The 22,226-nt window shown below is 36.3% G+C and overlaps 1 protein-coding gene across 1 annotated transcript in view; it reads left to right on the forward strand.

Moving 5' to 3' along the window:
• The first annotated feature begins 478 nt into the window (after positions 1-478).
• Positions 479-22,226, forward strand: part of LOC133323160 (uncharacterized) — a 107,992-nt gene continuing 86,244 nt past the window's right edge. Inside the window, exon 1 of the mRNA XM_061532115.1 lies at positions 479-1,193. Coding sequence (XP_061388099.1) covers positions 500-1,193 — 694 coding nt within the window. The 5' untranslated portion in view covers positions 479-499. The remainder of the gene's footprint in view (positions 1,194-22,226) is intronic.

The following is a 22,226-nucleotide window of genomic DNA, read 5'->3' on the forward strand; positions in this document are numbered from 1 at the left end:
GTTTGTTTCTTGTATTTGTTTTGAAATCTAAAACGTAAAAAGGAGGAAGAAGAAGAAAACGCAAAAGCTAGCTAAATAGCCAGCCATTACGGTTTACAAGTGTCAATCAGTGTGATTTGTTGTTGTTATTTGAGTGCAAAAATAAAACAAAAAATACAGGGCCCGCTCTGGGCAAATAAAATAAAAAATAAAAGAAAAGAAAAAATTACAGTAGAAAGGAAAAAAGTTGGCAGCAAAAAAATAAAAGGGAATATAAAAGAAAATTTATAAAATACAAAAATAGTAAATAAAGAAAGAAAGGTGCAAAAAAGGCAAAATTAAAAATCATGATCTATTAAACAGAGAGAAGTGATGTAAAGAAACAACAACAGCAGTAATAACAAAAACAAAAAATGTGCAAAATTAGCAAAATGTTTTGAAGAAAAAAGAAGAAGAAATCAAAAAAGAGGAAATTAAATTAAAATAATTCTAAAAATTAAAGTGAGAAAAAAGTTTTTTAATGAGTGATATTCCCCCCTCTAATAACACGGCACTCAACATGTCCCGTGAAGAGGAGGAAGAGGAAGTCCGCACTCTGCTGGAGCGCCATCAAGAACGTATCCGTTTGGATTTAGGCAATACCGATTTGTTGGCGGTATTGGTCAAGAACTCTGTACTCAGTCAATCGGAAGAGGATTTGCTGTTGAAACCCTATAATGCGGGTGGACAAAATTCCGCCCCATCAAGTGTCGGGGTAACGAAACGTAAACTTAGTGCTGTGATTAGTAATGCAAGTAGTGGAACGACAGGTAGTACCGGTGGCAGTAGTACGGCCAGTGGTAGTGCTGGTACCATAGGAGGTGGCTCTGCTAGTGGTCAACTGTCACGTAGTGCCAGTGTCAATAGCAGTGATCAACATCAGACATCGGTAAATGTCACCTCAACCGATAATCGTTCCATAACCCCATCCGTGGTACAGGGTAACACCACGACAACACTAAATTCTGCGGATTCTATTAGTGATCACTATTCCACCAAGGATGATTTAAAATCGGATACCTATAATGATGCGGATATTTTGCGTATGCAATGCTCGACACTGATTGAAATCATTGCCAAAAATGGTTTTGAAAAATTCAAACAATTCTGCTATGCAATTGAGAATGAATGTCCACAGCTGATTGAGGATTTAATTAATGATCGTTTGAAATGTGGTAAGTTTTGGGCAGAATATATCGTCCACATATTTGGTAAGCACTTTTGGTTTGTGTGTCAATTTCAAAAATTAAAAAAAAAGAAATAAAAAGTTCAAAAGTTTTGTGGGGGAAGTAACAGATCGCAGATCGCTTTGACATAGCCAAAGTAAAAATATTTTGATGTTCAAAGTTCGTTTGAAATTGAATTAAAAAAAATTAAAATTTTGACATTTTGTGGGGGAGGTACCAGAAGGAGTGGACCAATGGGTTCCGTTCTTGCTCCAAAGTTAAAAAATTATGATTTGCATTCCATTTGTGTGATATTAAATTAAAAAAATTTTGACCCTTTATGTGGAAGGTACTAGAAGGAGTGGACTTATGGGACCTATCTTCGGACATGAATTAGGTTTGGTAAAACTATTACCATTTGCAAAGTTTAGATCTCCCAAAATGTTGAAAAACTTTTTGTGAGGGAGTGTACCCATCTTCGGACTTGATCTACCCAAAGTTAAAATATTATGATGTGCAAAGTTTGTATCAAATCGGATATTCCATTCGTTTGATATTGAATTAAAAAAATTAACATGAAGATGAAAAAAATATTACGATGTGCACAATTTGGATCAAATCGAATATTTCATTCGTCTAATATTGGATTTATAAATATTTAAATATTTGACCCTTTATGTGGGAGGTACCAAAAAGAGTGGACCAATCGGCCCCATCTTCGCAATTGATCAAGGCTTGGTAAAGAAAATAGGTTGTGCACAGATCGCTTCAAATCGGATAGTCCGTTCACATGATTATATAAAATTAATTATCAGCAAATTTTGTCTATTTTGTGGGAGAGGTACCCGAGGCAGTGGACCAGTGGGTCCCATCTTCCAATTTAATTTAAGTTTGAAAGAAATATTACAATGTGCAAAGTTTGGATGAAATCAGTTACTACCTTCGAGAGTAGCAACCAGACATAGAGACAGACGTACAAACATTTGTAAATCTACTCCAAATTGTCTGATACGGATTTGGTCCAAAGAATCATTGGGTCTTAAACCAATATTTTGATGGGAGCACGTTTTGGCCGTATTAAAAGTTTATATACCATAATTAGCCATAAGGCTCAGCATATAAACAATGATTTCTCCAACGAGATATTCTACCTCCGGAAAGTTCTGGCCACCGTTGTGGGTCCGATTGTCATAAAATTTGCAAAGGGAATAATTTTTGAGGTATGGTCTTTTCGGTCATCAAAATATCGAAAAATCCTTTTGTTTATTTTTTTATAGTTCGTTATTGGCAACACTATTTCAGATTGGAGTTTATGCGATTTTTTGTTGTTGTTGTTTTTATTTTCGAAATTATCATGAGCTAGTTTTGTCAGCTACTGTGACAGATCATTACTCAAAATTAAGCCATTATGCAAACGAGTTTTAAATTGGTTTTCTTGTTTGTTTTTGCTTTGCGTTTTTTCTTCTTGACCAACTGATGCTTTGAGCTTTGAACTTGTTGCATAGCAAATTATGGTCAACAAATGAAGATAAATTAGGGCGTGTTTAAAAGATAATGCAGGTATTCCACAATCGATTTGCGGAACTAGAACTACTACTGGACCTAAGGTAATCCTACCATATAAATAATTTCTAATCATGTAAATGGTCCTTTGACCAATCAAGGTTATATAAGGTAATGCAGATATCCCAGATTGAGAGTCTATTGGGGTTAAGCTACACCGACCATATGAAAAATTTCTTGTCTTGAAAATGGTCCTTCGAGCATATGAATAATTTCTTCAACCTAGAGAACTAGAACTCTACTGGATCTATCTACCATATGAATAATTTCTAATCACGTAAATGGTCCTTCGACCAATCAAGCTACCTAGGTATATAAGATAATGCAGATATCCCAGATGGAGAGCTAAGAGTCTACTTGAGTTCGCTAGTCCGACCATATGAATAATTTCTTGTTCTACAAATGGTCCTTCGACCAAGTCAAGTTAATACATTTAAGATAAAAGTTGCCAGTGTGGTCCAAGATTTGTTCCAGGCTGTCATTACTGTTAACGAATAAATCAGGAATTTGATCATATTACAAATACCTATTTCTGTGAATGGTCCTTCGAACATTCAACTCTACGAACATATGAATAATTTATTGTCCTAAAAATGGTTCTTCGACCAAACAATTCTACATAGGTATATATGATAATGCAGATATCCCAGATGGAGAGCTAAGAGTCTACTGGAGCTAAGCTAATACGAACATATGAATAATTTCTTGTCTTGAAACTGGTCCTTCGACCAAGTTAAGTCAATACATTTATGAAAAATGCCGCTAGTGTGGTCAAAGATTTTTTTCCATAGGGTTATTGTTGGTGACGAATAAATCAGGAATTTGATCACATTAAAAATTCCTAGTCCTGTAAATGATCCTTCAAGCCTTCAACTCTACGACCATATGAATAATTTCTTGTCCTATAAATGGTCCTTCGACCAGTCAAGTCTATACATTTATGATACAAGCTGATACAGTGCTGGTTGAAGATTTGTTGCTGTGGGTCATTGTTTGTGACGAATAAATCAGAAATTTTATCATATCACAAATTCAAGTGTAAATAAGTTATGTCAAAACCTTCCAGAATAGGATCAGATATGGTAACGAATATATCATAATAAATGTGAAATTAAAAATATTCCTCGTAACAAATGTATTAGAGAAGTCATATCGACTATTTTGATATGCAAGAGGATCATTATTAGTGGCGTATAAATCCAGAATCATATCATAACACAAATTTCTAGTCCTGTAAATGGTCCCTCAATATTTGCTTCAGAGGGTAATTAATGGTGTCGAATAAATGCAGAATGAGGCCATATTACATGTAAATGGTCCTTCGAGCATTATGACAAAACCTTCCATCATAGTCCAAGATCTGTTTCAGGAAAATTTAGCAAATTTAAAATTAAATGGGTACATCTGTAGCATTGTAGATTTACTATATTCACATTTACGTATAATTTGTTGTGACACTGAGTCTGTTGCTGCTTCCCAAAACCAGTTTAGCAAATTTTCAATTTGCATTTATTTTTTTAATTTTAATTTTATTTTTTGTTTTTGTTGTATTTTTTTTTCCAACAACAAAAAAACGTCATAGTTTTTATAGTTTAATATCAATGATTTGTTCGTTTGTTTCGTTGTGAATAACAAATTATACAACCTGTTCACCCTGCATTCGCCTCGTGGGCTCTATTCGCGATTTACATGAACGATTTGACAATAGAATCTCATTAAAAATTGAAATCAAAAGCAGAGGGTTTCAACACGAAAAAAATAATTTCTATACATATTAATTGAATTTTAATTACTTTGTTTTAGTTCCTATGGTGGGGGAAGGGAGAGTAGAGGGAGGATGTAATGAGTTATAAGCTTTGGGCTAAGAGATTAATATTAAAATTTTGACAGCAGGAAATTAGCAACAAATTAAATATCTACAAATTCTGTAATTAAGATTTGTTTTGTTGTGGGCTATTCTTGGTGGCGAACAAATTAAGAATAACATCATATTACAAATTCCTTGTTCTGAAATTGTCCTTCGAGCATATGAATAATTTCTTGTTCTATAAATGGTCCTTCGACCATATCATATTTATACTTTTATAATAATAGCTGCCAATGTGGTTCAAAATTTAGTCCAGGTTATTGGTGACGAATAAATCAGGAATTTGATTATATTACAACCACCAGGGTAGTTCGGTTCGGTCTCAAAGAGGCTGAATGGAAACTGGAACTATTTTTTAATTTTAAAGTATAGAGTCCCAATGTCTTGCCAAATTTTTGTTTGACAGTATCTTCAGATGGAGACCGTCATCTGGGGTCTGAAAATATTTTACAAAATCAGTGATTTCAATAGTCGATCAATTTATGGCCCATCAGAGCTGATTTCCAAGAGGCAGAATGGGAAAATTTAATATTTTTTATGAGTTGTAAGTATTGGATCCCGAATTCTTGTCAAACTTAGTGACAGAGTTTTCAGATGAAGATGGTAATTTTGGTCCCGGAATACCAAATTACAGCCACTTCGTAATGCCAAAAAATGTTTACTTCAGTTGGAAAATCCGCCTAGGATCATCATAATACATATAAAGGGTCTGCGCTTTAATATGAAGGCTCTACTCAAATATCGACCGAAATTTATAATTTTTGGTAGGAAGATTTGCTACCAAATGGGAACTTTAAATATAAAAACTAAGCCAAATTGGCTGACAAAAAATTCGCAAAATGACGAAAATTAGGTGTAGCGCTCTATACGGGGTCTATTGAAAAACGTGGACCGATATGGATAATTTTTGGTAGAACTATTTGATACCCCATGGGGAGACAAAACATCAAATTACAGGAAATTCGGATACAAATTAGCCCTATTTCTTGAAAATATCGAAATTTCGAAGGGACACTATATGGGAAAAAGTTGACCGATACCGATCATTTTTGTTAGGATGATTTGATTGAAACCCGATGAGAATACAAAATATTCATTCAAATATTCGCTTAAAAAATTCGCACAAATTTAAGAAAATATCGAAAATTCGGAGATCCCCTAAAAGTGAGCTACTCTAAAAAGTTGACCAATATTGATCATTTTTAGTAGAATTATTCCATACCCAGAGAGAACAAAAATATTTAATTACAGCCAATTCGGTTGGGAAATGGACACAAACACCCGAAAATACCGAATGTTCGGAGGCACCCTTAAAAGGGGGCTTCCCCAAATAATCGATCAATTTTGATAATTTTTGGTAAGAAGGTTTACTAACCATTGAGAACGCAAAATACCAAATTACACCCAATTTTGTTTAGAAATCCTCAAAATATCGAAATTTCGGAGGTGCCCTTATATGAGAACTACCATAAAAAGTTGACCAATATGAATAATTTTTGGAAGGACTATTTGTTACCCAATGAGAAACCAGAATATAAAATTGCATTCAAAAATATTCCCAAAATCCGTAAAATACCGAAAGTTTGGAAGTACGCCTATGTGGGATCTATCCTAAAAGAGGATTAATGTTGATAAATTTTGGAATGATTTGTTACCCAATGAAAAAACGAAAAATGTGCCCAATCTGTCCATAATATCGAAATTTCTGAGGTACCCTTATATGGGAGCTACCCTAAATAGTTGACCAATTTTCAAATGTTTTGGTAGGAAGCTTTGCATGATATGTGGACCCAAAATTCCAAACTACAGAAAAATTATCACAAATTATAGAAAATATCGAAAATTCGAAGGTACCCTTATATGAGAGCTACCATAAAATGTGGACCAATGCTGATAATTTTTGGTAGGAAGATTTGACATGTAATGAAAATCCAAAATACAATATTAGAGCCAGTTCGGTTGAAAAATGCTCCCAAAATCCCAAAATTACCGAAAGTTCGGAGGTATGCTTATATGGGGGGCTATCCTAGAACGAGGATCAATATTGCTAATTTTTGTTATGAAGGTTTTGCTATGCAATGTGAACTCCAAATATCATATTACAGCCAATTTAAATAAGAAATGTACCCAAAATCTTCAAAATATCGAAATTTCGGAGGTACCTTTATATGGGAGCTATCATAAAAAAGTGGACCAATATTGATAATTTTTTGTACGGAGATTTGCCACCCATTGAGAACCCAAAATATTAAATGACAGTCATTTCTCTTAAAGATTGGCACAAATTTAAGAAAATATCGAAATTTCGTAGGTACCCTTCTATGGGAGCTATCCTAAAAAGATTACCAACATTCATACTTTTTTGGTAGAAAGATTGGCTGCCCTATGAGAACCCACAATATGAAATTACAGCTAAATCGGTTGAAAAATGATTTAAAATTCTACAAAATATCGAAATTCCGGAGGTACCCTTAAAGGGAGGCTATCCTATAAACTTGACCAATATTGATAATTTTTTGTAAGAAGATTTGCTACCCAATGAGAGTCCAAAATATGAAATCACAGCCAATTTGGCTTAAAACCATGTCCAAAAATCCCAAAAATATCGAAAGTTCGGAGGTATTCTTATATGGTGGATACTTCAAAATTTTCACTAAACATATTTATAATTTTTGATAGAACGATTTGACAACCGATGAGAGCCTAAAATATGTAATCATAGTCAAATTGGTTCAATGTTCAAAAAATTCTCATATTACCGAATTTTGAAGGGTACTGTTATGTGGAGACTATACTGAAAGTTCGGCCGATGGTAATAATTGTTGGTAGGAACATTTTGTACCTAATGAGAATCCAATGTATGAAATTATAGCCCATTCCGTTCAAAAAAACTTGACCAAACTCCCGAAAATACTGAAAGTTCGAAGGTACCCTAAAAGCGGGATTACCATAAAACGAGGACAAATCTAGATAATTTTTTTGGTAGAAAACATTCCTAGCCAATGAGAGCCCAAAATACCAAATAATAGCGAATTTTGGTTGCAAAATGTTCCAAAAAAAATCCTCAAAATACCGAATATTAGGGGGGCAAACGGCGAATATTAGGTATGGAATAAATACTAAAATGTGGACCGATATGTTGCATTTTCAATACCAAGTACCCTAGGAATAGTAGTAATGTGTGTGCAAAATTTCGAAGCTCTAACACGTTTTTCAATTCGCCTGGTGTTCTACTGCTTGACATGGTGTTTGAAAACTCACCTGGAGTTTGCCTGGTCTCCAATATAGCCTGCCTACATATCCCATAACCTATCCCCTCACTCACCACTTCAAATACCCACGAACAACAACAGCTGTGTCCAAAGCTCAGCGAAATAAAACCGTGATTTTCTTTACTATCAACTCCGTTTTGGTCACTCAACTTAGCGTCCCGCTTCTTGCTGCCCTCCTTTCCCAATAGATGCTGACCACCATAATATCTCTACCTCCGCTATATTCATATTCCTTAGTGGTTCTCTGTGATTGTCGTTGTTTTTTTTTTTCAAACTACATATAACAGCGGGACCACGAACCGACTATGACATGAAGCACATGTGGATTATAAATAAAAATAGCCAGGGCAGGCAAGCAACAGAAAAAAACGAAACGCTACAAAGAAAAAACACGTACGAACACACGTAGTGGACATTAAGAACTTGAGAACGACAAACACCGCAAAACCCCATAAAATACACACACACACACGCGGACATAATGGCCAAGATCATAATGAATGATCGATCATTATCGTATTAACTTCATGATCATTATGATGCGGTGCGGTTCTGTTCAGGTTGGTTATCTTGTTTACACTTCTCTTTTTATTTTTCTCATTACGAATGAACGTCTCGTTTTTGTGGACAACAGACCAAAACAAAAAGACCCCAAGAATCAGGCTAAAGAACGAAAATTAGGTGGTAAGGCAAGAAAACAAAAAAAAAGAGGTAAATTGACAAACAAAACAAAAGAAGGAAAGCAAAGAAAAGAAAACAAAACACGTTAACAAGAGTAAACAAGCCATGCACGTACATACACCTTTTATCAAAAGACCGGTCGGTTGTTTGAAAAAGAGACCCCAACAAAATTAAAGGAAGGGGTGTGCAACAGCACATAAATACGAAGTTGGAGAAAGAACAGAAACAACAAACCTTTGTCATCACGTTTTATGGCGGAGAGTCTGACCGCGGCATAAAAACATCAACAGGCACATTTAGCCATACAATGGACAGACGGACGGACCCCGATCGCCTGTTTGACCGACCAAACAACCAGTCCATCCCATCCATCCACCATCCAGACACCATTATGCATTCAGGTTTTGTGTGCTCTGTGAAAAGGCGTAAACAGTTGTTAGCTAGAAGCGGACAGACTGACTGACAGACAGACAGCCAGCCAATGTACATAGACCAACAAACCCTTACAAAGCAACTGGTTGATCACTTGGCCAACATACAATCTCACGTAAAGGGATATGGAACAACAACAAACACAATTTAGTCTGTGAACAACAGAGGAAGACGAAGATCACCCCTTTTTGCCAAAGACTGCAATGTTCTGTTTATTTTTCCGCTTACTTTGGTTTCCATCCTGACATCCTTTTTCATTGTTGTTGTCATATTCTGCTCGTTCTCCTAACGTTGGGATGACCTACAAATGATCATTATCGAAATTTACCATAATAGTAAGTTTGCTATAGGGTTTAGTCCCGACTTTAGGGTTTACATTAATTTTTGCTCTTTCATTTTCCCATTACTTTGTCGTCGCTACCTTCCCTAATTTCCATTTTTAATTTCATTGTTGTTGTTGTTTTTTCTCATCTTTGTGGTTTCCCGCCACAGTTCCTTTTGCCTTGTTTAGGGTTACAGGTAGTTGGTTAATTTTGTGGGATATTCACGAAAAGATTTGGCGATCAGAGTTGCCATCAGTTTTTGAAAAAAAGAAAAATTATTCTTCAATAGTTTATTCTGATGTTTAAGATCTGAGAGTCCTTTCAACTATTTACAGTGAGAGTCCTCTCAATTTGCACTATTCAAGTCCTTGTAGTATCCGCAAGGTCTATTTAGGTCTAGAGTAATTTGCAGGGCACACATGTTCCGTCAGACTTCATAGTTTTTGGCAATTCACCTAGTAAACTACCTTGTCATATATGTTCACTAGATCACTAGATAATTCACCAACTTCGGAAACGATTACCAGTTCACTTAGAGTTCTTCAGTTCTGTAGTTCATACCCAATGATTTTAAAGGCGCAAATTTTTCAGCAGATCACAAATAATCCCTCACTTCATATAACTAGAGCTGGTTTATTCGGAAACGAACTAGTTCAAAAAAGTATTCTCCAAAAAGAAGGATTGACACTAATTTCAAATATTTCGGTAATCTAGTTCCGTTTGTTTCAGTTGTTTATTCGGAAACGAAATAGTTCAAAAAAGTATTCTCCAAAAAGAAGGATTGGTACTAATTCCAATTATTTCGGTCATGTAGTTCCGTTTGTTTCAGTTGTTCATTTTTGCTGTCGTTCGCCTAGCTCCTTTTGATATAATCTTTCATGACATCTTTCATTCTGACATGTTCCAATAAACCATGGAACTAGAAGGAACTAAATAAATGACTAGTTCCTTTTGCGAAGCGAATCAAGCCGTTTCAAGAGCGATATTGCCCAACAACACCAATATTCCGCAAAAGAAAATATCGGAAATGATACCGATTATTTCGTTCATCTAGTTCCGTTTGCTTTAGTCGTTCATTATTGTTCTCTTTCACCTAGTTTCTTTTTGATATATTCTCTCATTGAGACATTCTGCTTCATTAACCGAATTAACATACATGTTCCAATGAACGATTGAACTAAAAATAACAATAGAATTAAATTTAGTGACAAATTCCTTTTGCATAGCGAACCGATATAGATCGAACCGCTTCAAGAACGATATTGTCCAACTATACCAATATTCAGCAAAAAGAACCATGGGAACTAATTCCGCTTCTTTCGTTCATCATGGCTTCAGTTGTTCATTTTTGTTCGTAGTGTTCGGCAGTTATATATATTTTGGTCTACAGCATTCACAAAAACAGTTCACTTAGAGTTCTTCAGTTTTGCAGCTCATAAACAAGGATTTTCAAAGCGCTCATTTTGCAGCAGATCACAAAGTATTCCTCACTTCATACAAATAAAGCTGGTTTATTCGGAAACGAAGTAGTTCAAATAAATTATTCCCCAAAAGGGGCGATCGGTACAAATTCCGATTCATTTCCATTTGCTTCAGTCGTTCATTTTTGTTCTCTCTCACCTAGTTCCTTTTGATCTAATCTTTCATTGAGACTTTCTACTTCGTTTGCCGAATTAACATACATGTTCCAATGAACGATTGAAGTAAAAATAACTATAGAACTAAATTTAGTGACAAATTCCTTTTGCATAGTAAACCGATAAATATCGAACCTTTTCAAGAACGATATCGCCCAGCTATACCAATATTCAGCAAAAAGAACCATGGGAACTAACTCCGCTTCTTTCGTTTATCTAGTTCCGTTTGCTTCAGTCGTCCCTTTTTGATCGTTGTGTTCGCCAGTTATATATATTTTTCAGGACACAGACATTTTATGAGCTTAAATAGTTTTCGACAATCGACAAAGAGTTTATCTTACCAAGTAATGTTCGCTAGGTCGCATATAATTCTCTAACTTCAGAAAGGATTATCAATTCGCCTAGTGTTTTTCAGTTCTTTAGCTCATCTTCAGGTCGCAAATTGTTTAACAGAACACAGAAACGGACTATTTCAAATAAATTTTTGCGCAAAAGGAGTGATCGGTACTAATTCCCAATACTTTCGTTCATCTAGTTCCGTTTCACTAGTTTCTTTTGATCTAATCTTTCATCTAGATCTTCTCGATCAATGGCCTATCCACTAAATGGCATTTTCCAATAAAGCACGGAATTAAAATGAACTATGGAATTATATTAATGATCTTGTTCCATTTTTGTAAATCGAACTGGTCGAACCGTTTAAAAAGCGCTATTGCCTAACAAAACCAATATTCTGAAAAAGGAACCATCGGTACTAATTTCGCTTATTTTGTTTATGCAGTTCTTTTTGTTTCAGTTATGCCTTTTTGCACTCGTTCAGATCTTCTCGTTCACTGACATTTTCCAATGAACCACGGAACGAAAGGAGTTACGGAACTATATTATTGACCTTATCCCTTGGCGAAGTGAGCCAAATATGGTCGAACGGTTTCAAGGATTAAATTGATCTTTCTCGTTCCTTTTTTTAAAGGAACTAGTTCCTTAATATAGTTCCTTTGCTTCATACAGTTTCCACTCCTAGATAGTTCATTTGAATTTCTCTCTTTCATCGTCCTTTTTGATTTTCCTTTCACATAGTTCCGTGTTGATTAATTGATGGGTGAAAAAATAAAAGATCGAGCTGAGTAATAGGAACGAGATCACAAAACTAAAGAACTGGAACTAGTTCCTATCGTTCCTTTATCGGAATAGTTCCAATGAACTAGTTCGTTCCGGAACTACCCAATTCTAGTTTTAGAAATGATATTGTCCAATAATATTAATATTCAAGTCATCTCGTTCATTGACCGTATTTACTGACGTGTTCCAATGAACGAGTGTTAGGGAACTCGTATAAAGTCTAATAGCTTTCACATTTTTCGATAGTGTTAAGACAGGAGTTCCCTGCTTCCGTAGGGTTCATACAGGGTTTCCTGCTTCCAAAGGGTTCCATATCACATAGTGATAATTTGTTCAAATATATTTTAATCGCATAGACAAAATTCATTAGCTCAGAGATTGAGTTCACCAGGTCCAATTATATTTAGAAGCAGTAATAGTGCGCTGGAAGATTTCATAGAGTCAAATTCAGCTGCAGTTTAATTCGCGTGGTCGATATAAGCTGGTATTGAAGATATCACTTTGAATTTTTCAGCTCACATATAGTTCTGAAGTTAAAAAAATATTTTCCCAACTCTCATAGAGTTTTCGCAGTTCAAAACGATTTCCCCAGCTCACATAGAAATTACGATTTCAATTAGATTTCCTATATAAAATTGTATAGCCCTCACTAAAGTTTAACTAGTTTCGTACAAGTTCAACATATCTCGAAGTATTCTCTAACTCACGAAAATTGCTTCAGTTCTCCATGAAAGGTTTCTCAAGTTTTTTTTTTGCCATGGCTTTACCAACACACCAATGATTCTGCAGCTGATTACCTGACTTTCGATTCACATTCTCTATTTGCGTTCAATAGTTTACTAAGAGTAAATTTTCCTGTAGATCACCAATGAACCAAGGGTTTACTAGCTCATATTAGGGTGAACTCGCTTCTCAAATATGTTCAAACGGAGACGCTTGATTTTACTTCGTAAAGCAGAGACCTTTAAATGACTCACAAAAAATTGTTTAGAATTTTAATAGCTCATTCTGGGTGAACTAGTTTCTCAATTATTTTCAAACTCACAAAATGATTTAGTTCATTAGAAAAAAATCTATTTAATTAATTTATTGTATAGTTCCATTCTTTACACATATGAACCAGAAGTATATTCATATGTTCCATGCAGTGAACCGTTCAATTAAACTAGTTCGTTTGTGAACCAATGAACTCTACCCATCACATTATGTTCTACAATCACGAATAGGTTTACTTTTATAATAATTTTTAACTCAGAAGTGTTTTATACTTCTTCTATCTTATCTTGTTAACTAGTTCTCCAATGGATTAGCTATAATTACAAAGGTTCACTAGTTCCATAATAGTTCCTACATCTTCTACCTTCTGAGGTGTTTATCTACTACAAGTCCATCTCTCCTCCTCTGAATTATATGCAAGTTTAGCAGAATATAACAATTGTCCTCAAGCCTATTAAATCGCAATTGACAAACATCCAAACCCGACGTATCTACAATCATTACAAAAGAAAACAAAGAATATAAAAAATCGGTGTGTGCACTTTAAAATCACAACCACTACCATCATCATTACTTTTACGATCTCGATGGCGATTTGCTCCCTCTTACTCTGTGTCGTCATAAGATTTTTTGTTCTTTTTCTTTCGTACTTCTATGCCCGGCTGTCAGATCATATCAGGCAGTCCAACAGAGCCTCACAATAATCATCATCATCGTCGTATATTTTTTATACCCTTCACCACACTGTGGTACAGGGTATTATGTCTTTGTGCATATGTTTGTAACAGGCAAAAATAATCGAGATAGACCCATGGTTCCTTTTGAGAATATACATAGAATCACTTTCTAAGTCGATTTATGCATGTCCGTCCGTCCGTCCGTCCGTCTGTCTGTCTGTCCATGTTAAATTGTAAACAAAGTACAGGTCGCATTTATGATCCGAATTGGATGAAATTTGGCATAGGTCACTTATTCGGCCCAAGGACGAACCCTATTGAAATTGGGAAAAATCGGTTCAGATTTAGATATAGCTCCCATATATATATTTAACCGATTTAATGTAAACGGTCCCTATATATCTTTCGATTTGCACGAAATTTGGTGCAGCCTAATCATTTAAGTCTAGAATGATGTCTGCCAAGTTTCGTAAAAATCGGTCCAGATTTAGATATAGCTCCCATATATAGTTTCGTCCGATTTCATGTAAATGGTGCCCCAAAGTCCCTATATATATTTTGATTTGCACGAAATTTGGCATAACGTACTGAATTAAGCCTAGAGTGATGTCTGCCAAGTTTCGAGAAAATCGGTCCAGATTTAGATATAGCTCCCATATATAGTTTCGTCCGATTTCATGTAAATGGTGCCCCAAAGTCCCTATATATCTTTCGATTTGCACGAAATTTGGCATAATGTACTGAATTAAGCCTAGAGTGATGTCTGCCAAGTTTCGAGAAAATCGGTCCAGATTTAGATATAGCTCCCATATATAGTTTCGACCGATTTCATGTAAATGGTGCCCCAAAGTCCCTATATATCTTTCGATTTGCACAAAATTTGGCATAACGTACTGAATTGAGCCTAGAATGATGTCTGCCAAGTTTCGTCAAAATCGGTCCAGATTTAGATATAGCTCCCATATATAATTTCGTCCGATTTCATGTAAATGTTGCACCAAAGTCCCTATATATCTTTTGATTTGCACGAAATTTGGTACAGCCTGATCATTTAGGTCTAGAATGATGTCTGCCAAGTTTCGTGAAAATCGGTCCAGATTTAGATAGATATAGCCCCTTTTATTATAGATTGATTTTAAGTAATTGACGCACCATATATATTTTCGCCCGATTTCAAGTGTAATTTGGCATCAAACTCCTCATGTTAGACAGATTGACATCAAAGTTTGCACATCGTACAAAATTGGGCATAAAATTATATAGTTGCGTTTTCTAGAAGTACAGACATAGCCCTACGGATGACCTATTTATATTTGTTTGATGTCGATTTACATACTTTATGGATAGATCTAGGTAGATTCGCATTTAGATAAATATCACATATTTTATTTCATCCAATTTCATGCTAATAGTCCTGTGTAATATACCCATAGTGGTGAAGGGTATCATATAGTCGGCCCCGTCCGACTTTACTACTTTCCTTACTGGTTTGTTATTGTTTTGTTCCATACACTGATTATAATAATAATCATAAGTTTATTGGTGTTCTCCGATCAGAACATAACAAAAATACAATCAACAGCAACTACTACTGATTCGGGGCATTTCTTTAAAGAACATCCGCAGTTTTTTTTTTTGTTGATGAGCAAGTCGTATTGTTTATTTTGAGGGTTGCGGGAAAGACAAACAAAACTGAGATTATTCTTTTGAATTTCTTGTTGTTCTTTTTCGCTGATTTCTTACATTTGTTATTGCCGCCGCTGAGATTAGGGATTGTGGAGAAGTCGTCATTTCGGGGATAATCAGATTGGGGGTTTTGTCTGCTAATGAGTAGGTTTGGTGTTCGCAGAAAACCAGGTGCTTTGTTGCTGGGCTCCTAACTTCGAAAAATTACCAATGAGACGTGGCATTACTTCGTACGGTCCGAGATCTTCAAATTACTCACAAAATATTATTTAGAATTTTTTATTGCTGTTCAACAATATATTTCAGTAGCCTAGATAATAATTCATAGCTCAGATAGAGTTAAGCATGTACTATTATTATTTTTAGAAGCCAAGTGCCCAGACAGATTTCATGGACTGAGATTCTGTAGTTTACAAACTCACAATATGCAGTTTGTCTCGTGTGGCCGGTATAATTTTTTTTTTCAACAGATCACTTAGAATTTTTCAAGTTCACAAAGAATTCCACAGTTCGAATGGCTTTTACCCAGTTCACATAGACTATTTGATATCTCTAAGCTTTTCTACATCAAATACTTTTCCTCGGCTAACCTAAGGTTTTCTATTTTTCTAATAATTCAATAACTCTCTCTATACACTAGTTCACAAAGAGTTCTCCTGTTTCTGAAGGATTTCTTGAGTTTGTTCCCTACGGTTTTATCAGCTCCCCATTGAATCTTCAGTAAATTACATGACATTAGTTTCACAGTTTCTATTTGCGTTCAATATTTCACCAAGAGTAACAAGTTCACTAAATTTTCTGCAGCTTACCATTGAACCCTGGATTCACTGGTTATATTAAAGTGAACTAGCTTCCAATTATGTTCAGACTGAGACGCCTCACAATATATTATTAAGAATTTCACTGAAAGATCGCAAAGCAAATAAATAGTTTACCAAGATGTCTGTAACTCATAAATTAATCACAAACTCCTCTTTACCAGCTCGCCAATGTTGTCAAAGAACTCAAATAATTTTTCCTCTTCACTAAGGGTTCACTGGATCACCTTGAATTCTATAATTTTTCTATGCTACCGAATTTCACCTAGATTTTATTATTTTGCCAATAGGTTCAGCGTCTCCGTATGATTTCTTTAGCCAAAAAGTTTTTCACAACTCCCATGAATCAATTTGTTCACTAACGCAGCTCTATCATTACTGGTTCCCTAGCTCATTAATGGCTCCCCAGCTTACTAATGGTTCACTATTTCGCCATTGGTTCCGTAGCTCACCATTGGTTTCCTAGCTAAAGAATGGTTCACTAGCTCACCAGTTGTTCCTTAGCTGAACAATGATTTACTAGCTCACAAGGGGTTCAATAGATTCACAGATGTTTACTTGCTCGCTCGTGGTTCCCTATTTTACCAGTTGTTTACTAGCTCACAAGTGGTTCACGAAACTACCATTGGTTCACTAGATCACCAATGATTCCCTAGGTTACGAATGATTGGTTTCCTAGCTCACCATTGATTCTCTAGTTCACTAATTTAACAGTCCTATTTAACAGTGGTTCCCTAGCTCACATGTGGTTCACTAGCTTATATGTGGTTCAATAGCTCATATGTGGTTCACTAGCTCACATGTGGTTCAATAGCTCACATGTGGTTCACTAGCTCACCAGTGGTTCACTAACTTAAAAATGGTTCACTACCTCAATAGCGGTTCACTAACTCACCAGAGGTTCACTAGCTCACAAGTGGTTCACTAGCTAACCAGTTGTTCCCTAGCCCACCAGTGTTTTACTAGCTTCCAAGTGGTCCGCTAGCTCATAAGTGGTTCACTAGCTCAACAGTAGCTCAATAGCTAACCAGTAATTCACTATCTCAATTTGGGTTCAATAGCTCACCAGTGGTTGACCAGGTCATCAGTGGTTCACTAGATCACCAGTGTTTCCCTAGCTCAACAGTGGTTCTCTAGATGTATTTACAAGCTCTCCAATTATTCACTCGTTCAAGCAATGGTTCACTAGTTCACCAGTGATTTCCTAGTTTACTAATGGATCACTATGACATCATTGGTTCCCTTAGGTCACCAGTGTTTCCCTAGCTCACCAGTGGTTTACTAGCTCACCAATGGTTCACTAATTCTCCAGTGGTACACTTGTAGACCAGTGTTTCACATACTCACCAGTGTTTCACAACCTCTCCAATTATTCACTAGCTCAACAATGGTTCACTAGTTCCCCAGCGGTTTCCTTGCTTACTAATGGTTCACTTCTTCACAATTGGTTCTTCTAGCTCAACAGTGGTTCTCTAGTTTACCATTAGATCCCTAGCTCACCAGTGGTTCACTTGTACACCTGTGATTCACTAGCACAACAGTGTTTTCCTAGCTTACCAGAGGTTCACCAGCTCTCCAATGATTCGCTTGGTTACCAATGGACTCTTAGCGCATAAATGGTTCGCCGCGCCAATAGTTCATCGATCCTTCTTGTAGCTCCTAATTTGTTCGGTAACTCCACAATTTGTTTACTATCTCTCCATATGTTTCCAACTTCATCATTAGAAAAACCTCCCTGGCACCTTTCCTATTCTAACCACATTAGTTATTCCTTTCTCTCGTCTTCGTTATCATCCTCACGGCCCAGACCACTTCACGTTGCTCTAGTTTTGTGACGTTTATCATAAAACTAGTTATATATTTTTGTTGTAGTTGTTTTTACTAAAGTTCTTTAAACTTTATGACTATGATGGGTTTAAAGTCCTCCCCGGTTTTCTTTCTTTCTGTTATATTTTCTATACCTATGTCTGCTGCCAACTTGTCCCAGGAACTCGTTTCCAAGAGGATTATCATCATCAGCATCTTGAGTAAACAACAAGAACAACAACAAATTACACACAAAAACTACAACTTCATAATGTAATAATAATCTGAAATAAACAGACGCCTTTCTTAATCGCCTGGCGATTTTTAGCGAAAAAAGTTGTATGGCGTTAAGGTATTATGCAAAGAGACCAGCAAAAAAACCCCAAAGACGTCAAAGATTTCTACGTTACAGATAAAATCACAGCGTAGCACATCACTAGTCACCACAAATCCAGACAAATAAATGGACTTTAGAGTGAGTGTGTCTGTGTGGAGGGATTTTTGTGTGCTGGTACGTTTTGCTGCTGTCCATCTCTCTCTTCCAGTGTCCGCATTAAGTTGTCGGGTTTTCTTAACACTTCATATTATGCGATGGTAGAGTAGCAGCAGTAGTCCACAGTGAGCTTGGTTGGTGGTATCAAATCTAGCCACTCCATATATATATACTACAATATTTCTTGGCAATTAATGTTCCATTCGCCAAAAGCGAGAAAGGGAGAAAAAGCTTAAGAAACAGGAAATGAAGTGATTTGCAAACGCAGTTTTCTTGTTTTGTTTCAGTTTCTTTGATTTTTAGAGATTTTAGAGTATTTTTTGTCAATAAAAATTATGCTTACTCATGGCTACCATATGTGAATGGTGGGGTGAATGGCTGTGAATGGGTTAAATTGCAATTAAAGATTTGCTCTGCTCTAACTTCGAGAAAGGGAAACGTAACTTAGTTGTTTGAATCTCTGGTAAATGTGCAAAGGAAATTAAGGTAACATGCTTTAGAGGAAGTTGTAATTTTTTTTGGAGCTACACGGAAATGCGTAGATATTAAGGTAGTGGAGTTCGTTACTAAGTTGGAGGAGATTCTTTAATGAAGGGAAGCTCAAAATATCAATGATGAGGAGTTTAAAAACGTATGTTCTACTGTCTCGTCAAGAATACATAGGTTCTCGTAAGGTTTGATCGTTCAGCCCGTTTCACAAATGGTTTAGTAAGCACACTGGTGGTTCAATTAGCAGCTAATAGGTCACCAATGGTTCTTCAAACACAATTAATTTACTAGCTCACCAGGATACCTAGATTTACCCATGATTTCTTAGCTCACTGGGGTTCACCAAAAGTTCAATGTCTCAGTAATGGTTCATCGGCTCACCAATGGTCCACTAGCTCCCAAAAGGTTCACTAGCTCAACCATATTTCGCTAATCTGAGCAGGGTTTCATTAGCTCAGCATTGGTTCACTAACTCAGAGGTAGTTAACTAGCTCACAAGTGTTTCACTTGGTCATCCATTGAAGATTTCCTCAGAAATGGTTCACTAGCTCACCAGTGTTTACTAGTTCACTATTGATTTACTAGGCCAACCATTGATCACTTCCTCCGAAATGGCTCACTAGTTCACCAGTGCATCACTAGATTACATCGGTTTCACCAGTATTTCACTAGCTCATCAGTGGTTCATCAGCTCACCAGTGGCTCCCTATCTCACCAGGGTTTCCCTAGCTCATTAGTGGTTCACTAGCTCACCGGTTATTTACTAGCTCACCAATTGGTCATTAACTCACCAATTGTTCACTAAATCATGAGTGGTTTACTAGAGGGTCACTAGCTCACCAATGGTTCACTAACTCATTAGTGGTTCATTTACTCAGCATTGTTTCACTAGCTCACCAGTGCTTCACTAGGTAACAAGTGGTTGACAAGCTCACAAGTGGTTCACTAGTTCACAAGTGTTTCACTAGCTTACCATTGGCTTTATATCTCCTTAGGGGTTTTCAAGCTCATCAGTGATTTATTTGCTTACCATTGGTTCACTAGCTCGTCCGTGGTACACAATCTCACCAATGGTTCAGCAGTTCACTAGCTCATCAGTGGTTCACTAGCTCATAACAGTGGTTTACCAGCTGACTAATTGTCCATCAGCTCACCAGTTGTTCACTAACTTATCAGTGGTTCACTAGCTCATAACAGTGTTTCACTAACTCCACTAGTAGTTCACTTGCTCGCTCACCAGTGGTTTACTAACTGGCCAATTATTCATCAGGTCACCAGAGGTTCACAAGCTCACCAGTGGTTCACTAGCTCACTCAACAACACTCTATTACCTGTTCAGAAGTACAGAAGCTTCATTAGCGCACCATTGGTTCCCTAGCTCATAAGTGATTCCCAAGTTCAGCAATGGCTCACTAACTCAGCGTATCGTATCACGGTTTGAATAATTTATCAAGGAATCTGTAGTTCACTAAGTGTTCCTAACACACCAAAATTCTCCTAGTATATCTAAGCTGCAAAAGAGTTATCTGGCTTAAAATAGGTTCCATAGGCTACTAATGCTTTGTTAGCCGGTCACCTGCTCATTGACTAATCATCAGTTTCTTTGAATACCCCGGATTCACTAGTTCGTCTATGGTTCATTAGTCTATTTTTAGATTCCTTGCCATCCCTTAACTCAGTAAGGCTTCAACAGTTCAAAAACTATTCAAGGATTCTAAAGTCAAGGTTTTCATCAAGAGTTCCATAGTCAAGAACACTCAATGGATGAGCGGTTCATTGGTTCATTAATGGCTCCTTAGCTTAACAAGAGTTCAAAATTTCGTCTACGGTTCCTTAGCCTTATTATAAGATCCAATTACAATTATGCGATCAAAAGTTCTCTTAACTTTTAAAACCTTTTAAAAATAATCGAAGAAATCAATTTTCTTTTCTGTTTTTGGCAAATAAATTGTGAACTCGTGCCGAATTATATTCGGCTAACTGTTAACAAATTTATTGACTTTAGACATCTATCCATTCATCCATCCAAGCAACCAAATGCAGGCAGTACAAAGTCCACCTACGATAAAAAAAATCTCAAATCCCAAGCAAAACAAAAGCATAAACAGCCAATGAAGCGGCAACAACTCTTTTTTTGTCGAGAGTACAAATCATCTTGGCGCTGATCCGCCACAATGGGAGGATTACAACGCCATCTGAGTATTAGTGGCCATAACAAGTTAATATTCCGAAGAATTGGCCTGCCTGGCTGGATGGTTGAGTAAAGTGAGCGATCGCAAATACAACTAGAAAACAACAACTGTTGCATGCAACCCGAGAAATGTAACGAAATAAAAACGCCAGGAAATCGAAACAGAAAAATTATACACTCCCCTAACCCCTCATTCCGGCTTTTAGTTTGTAAAAGCTCTTCGTCGATAATTTGATACTGAGCCTCGGCGGGCCCACAAAATATACCAGTTGTAGCCACAATTGTTTTTTCTTTCTTTTTTTGCTTGCCTACAACAAAATCTTGTAAAAACGTTGACTTTTACTGATGATTCATCCCAACCAGCCTCCTCAACACAGACTCTTTCCCTCTTAGTACCCCTCTGCCTCCCACTTTTTCACTAAGCCTATGCTGTAAAGCAGTTACAGCGAAAACGTTTTACCACAAGTTATACATATGACCAATGAAGCAGAAAAAAATAGAGATAAATATATAAAAAAATAGTGAGCAACGAAAAAAGGCACCAGCACGATTCCGCAGAATTGAAACTGGTTTCCAAATCATTTTAAGTGGGTTAAGTTTATGGTAAGTTTTGGTTTAATCAAACCAAAGCAAACCACCAGCAACTGGAAAACTCCGTAGAAAATCGATTTTATTAATCACGACAACGATAACGGTTTTAAAATACCCATATGGGCCCATGTGAAGTTATTAAAAAATAAATATCCGAAGTGGTTTACTAGTTTCCCAAGTGAACAGTGTATCACTAGGTGTTCAAAATCTTACCAACATTTTACTATCCTGCACCACTTTTTGATGATAGCCAAGCTGTCTTTAATATAAAATAGGTTACTTAGCTTGTTGAGATTACTTCGAGCTTGAAAATTTTTTGTTGTCTTGTTTTTCAAATCACCCAAGTTTCATTGGTATTACTAAGTCTCAGTAGTTCAATTATGGTTCACTATCTCATCAAG

Source organism: Musca vetustissima, unplaced genomic scaffold (genome assembly GCF_032173495.1).
Source record: "Musca vetustissima isolate MV318-11 ecotype Yass unplaced genomic scaffold, APGP_CSIRO_Mvet_v1 utg57446, whole genome shotgun sequence".
Taxonomy (NCBI): Eukaryota; Metazoa; Arthropoda; class Insecta; order Diptera; family Muscidae; genus Musca; species Musca vetustissima.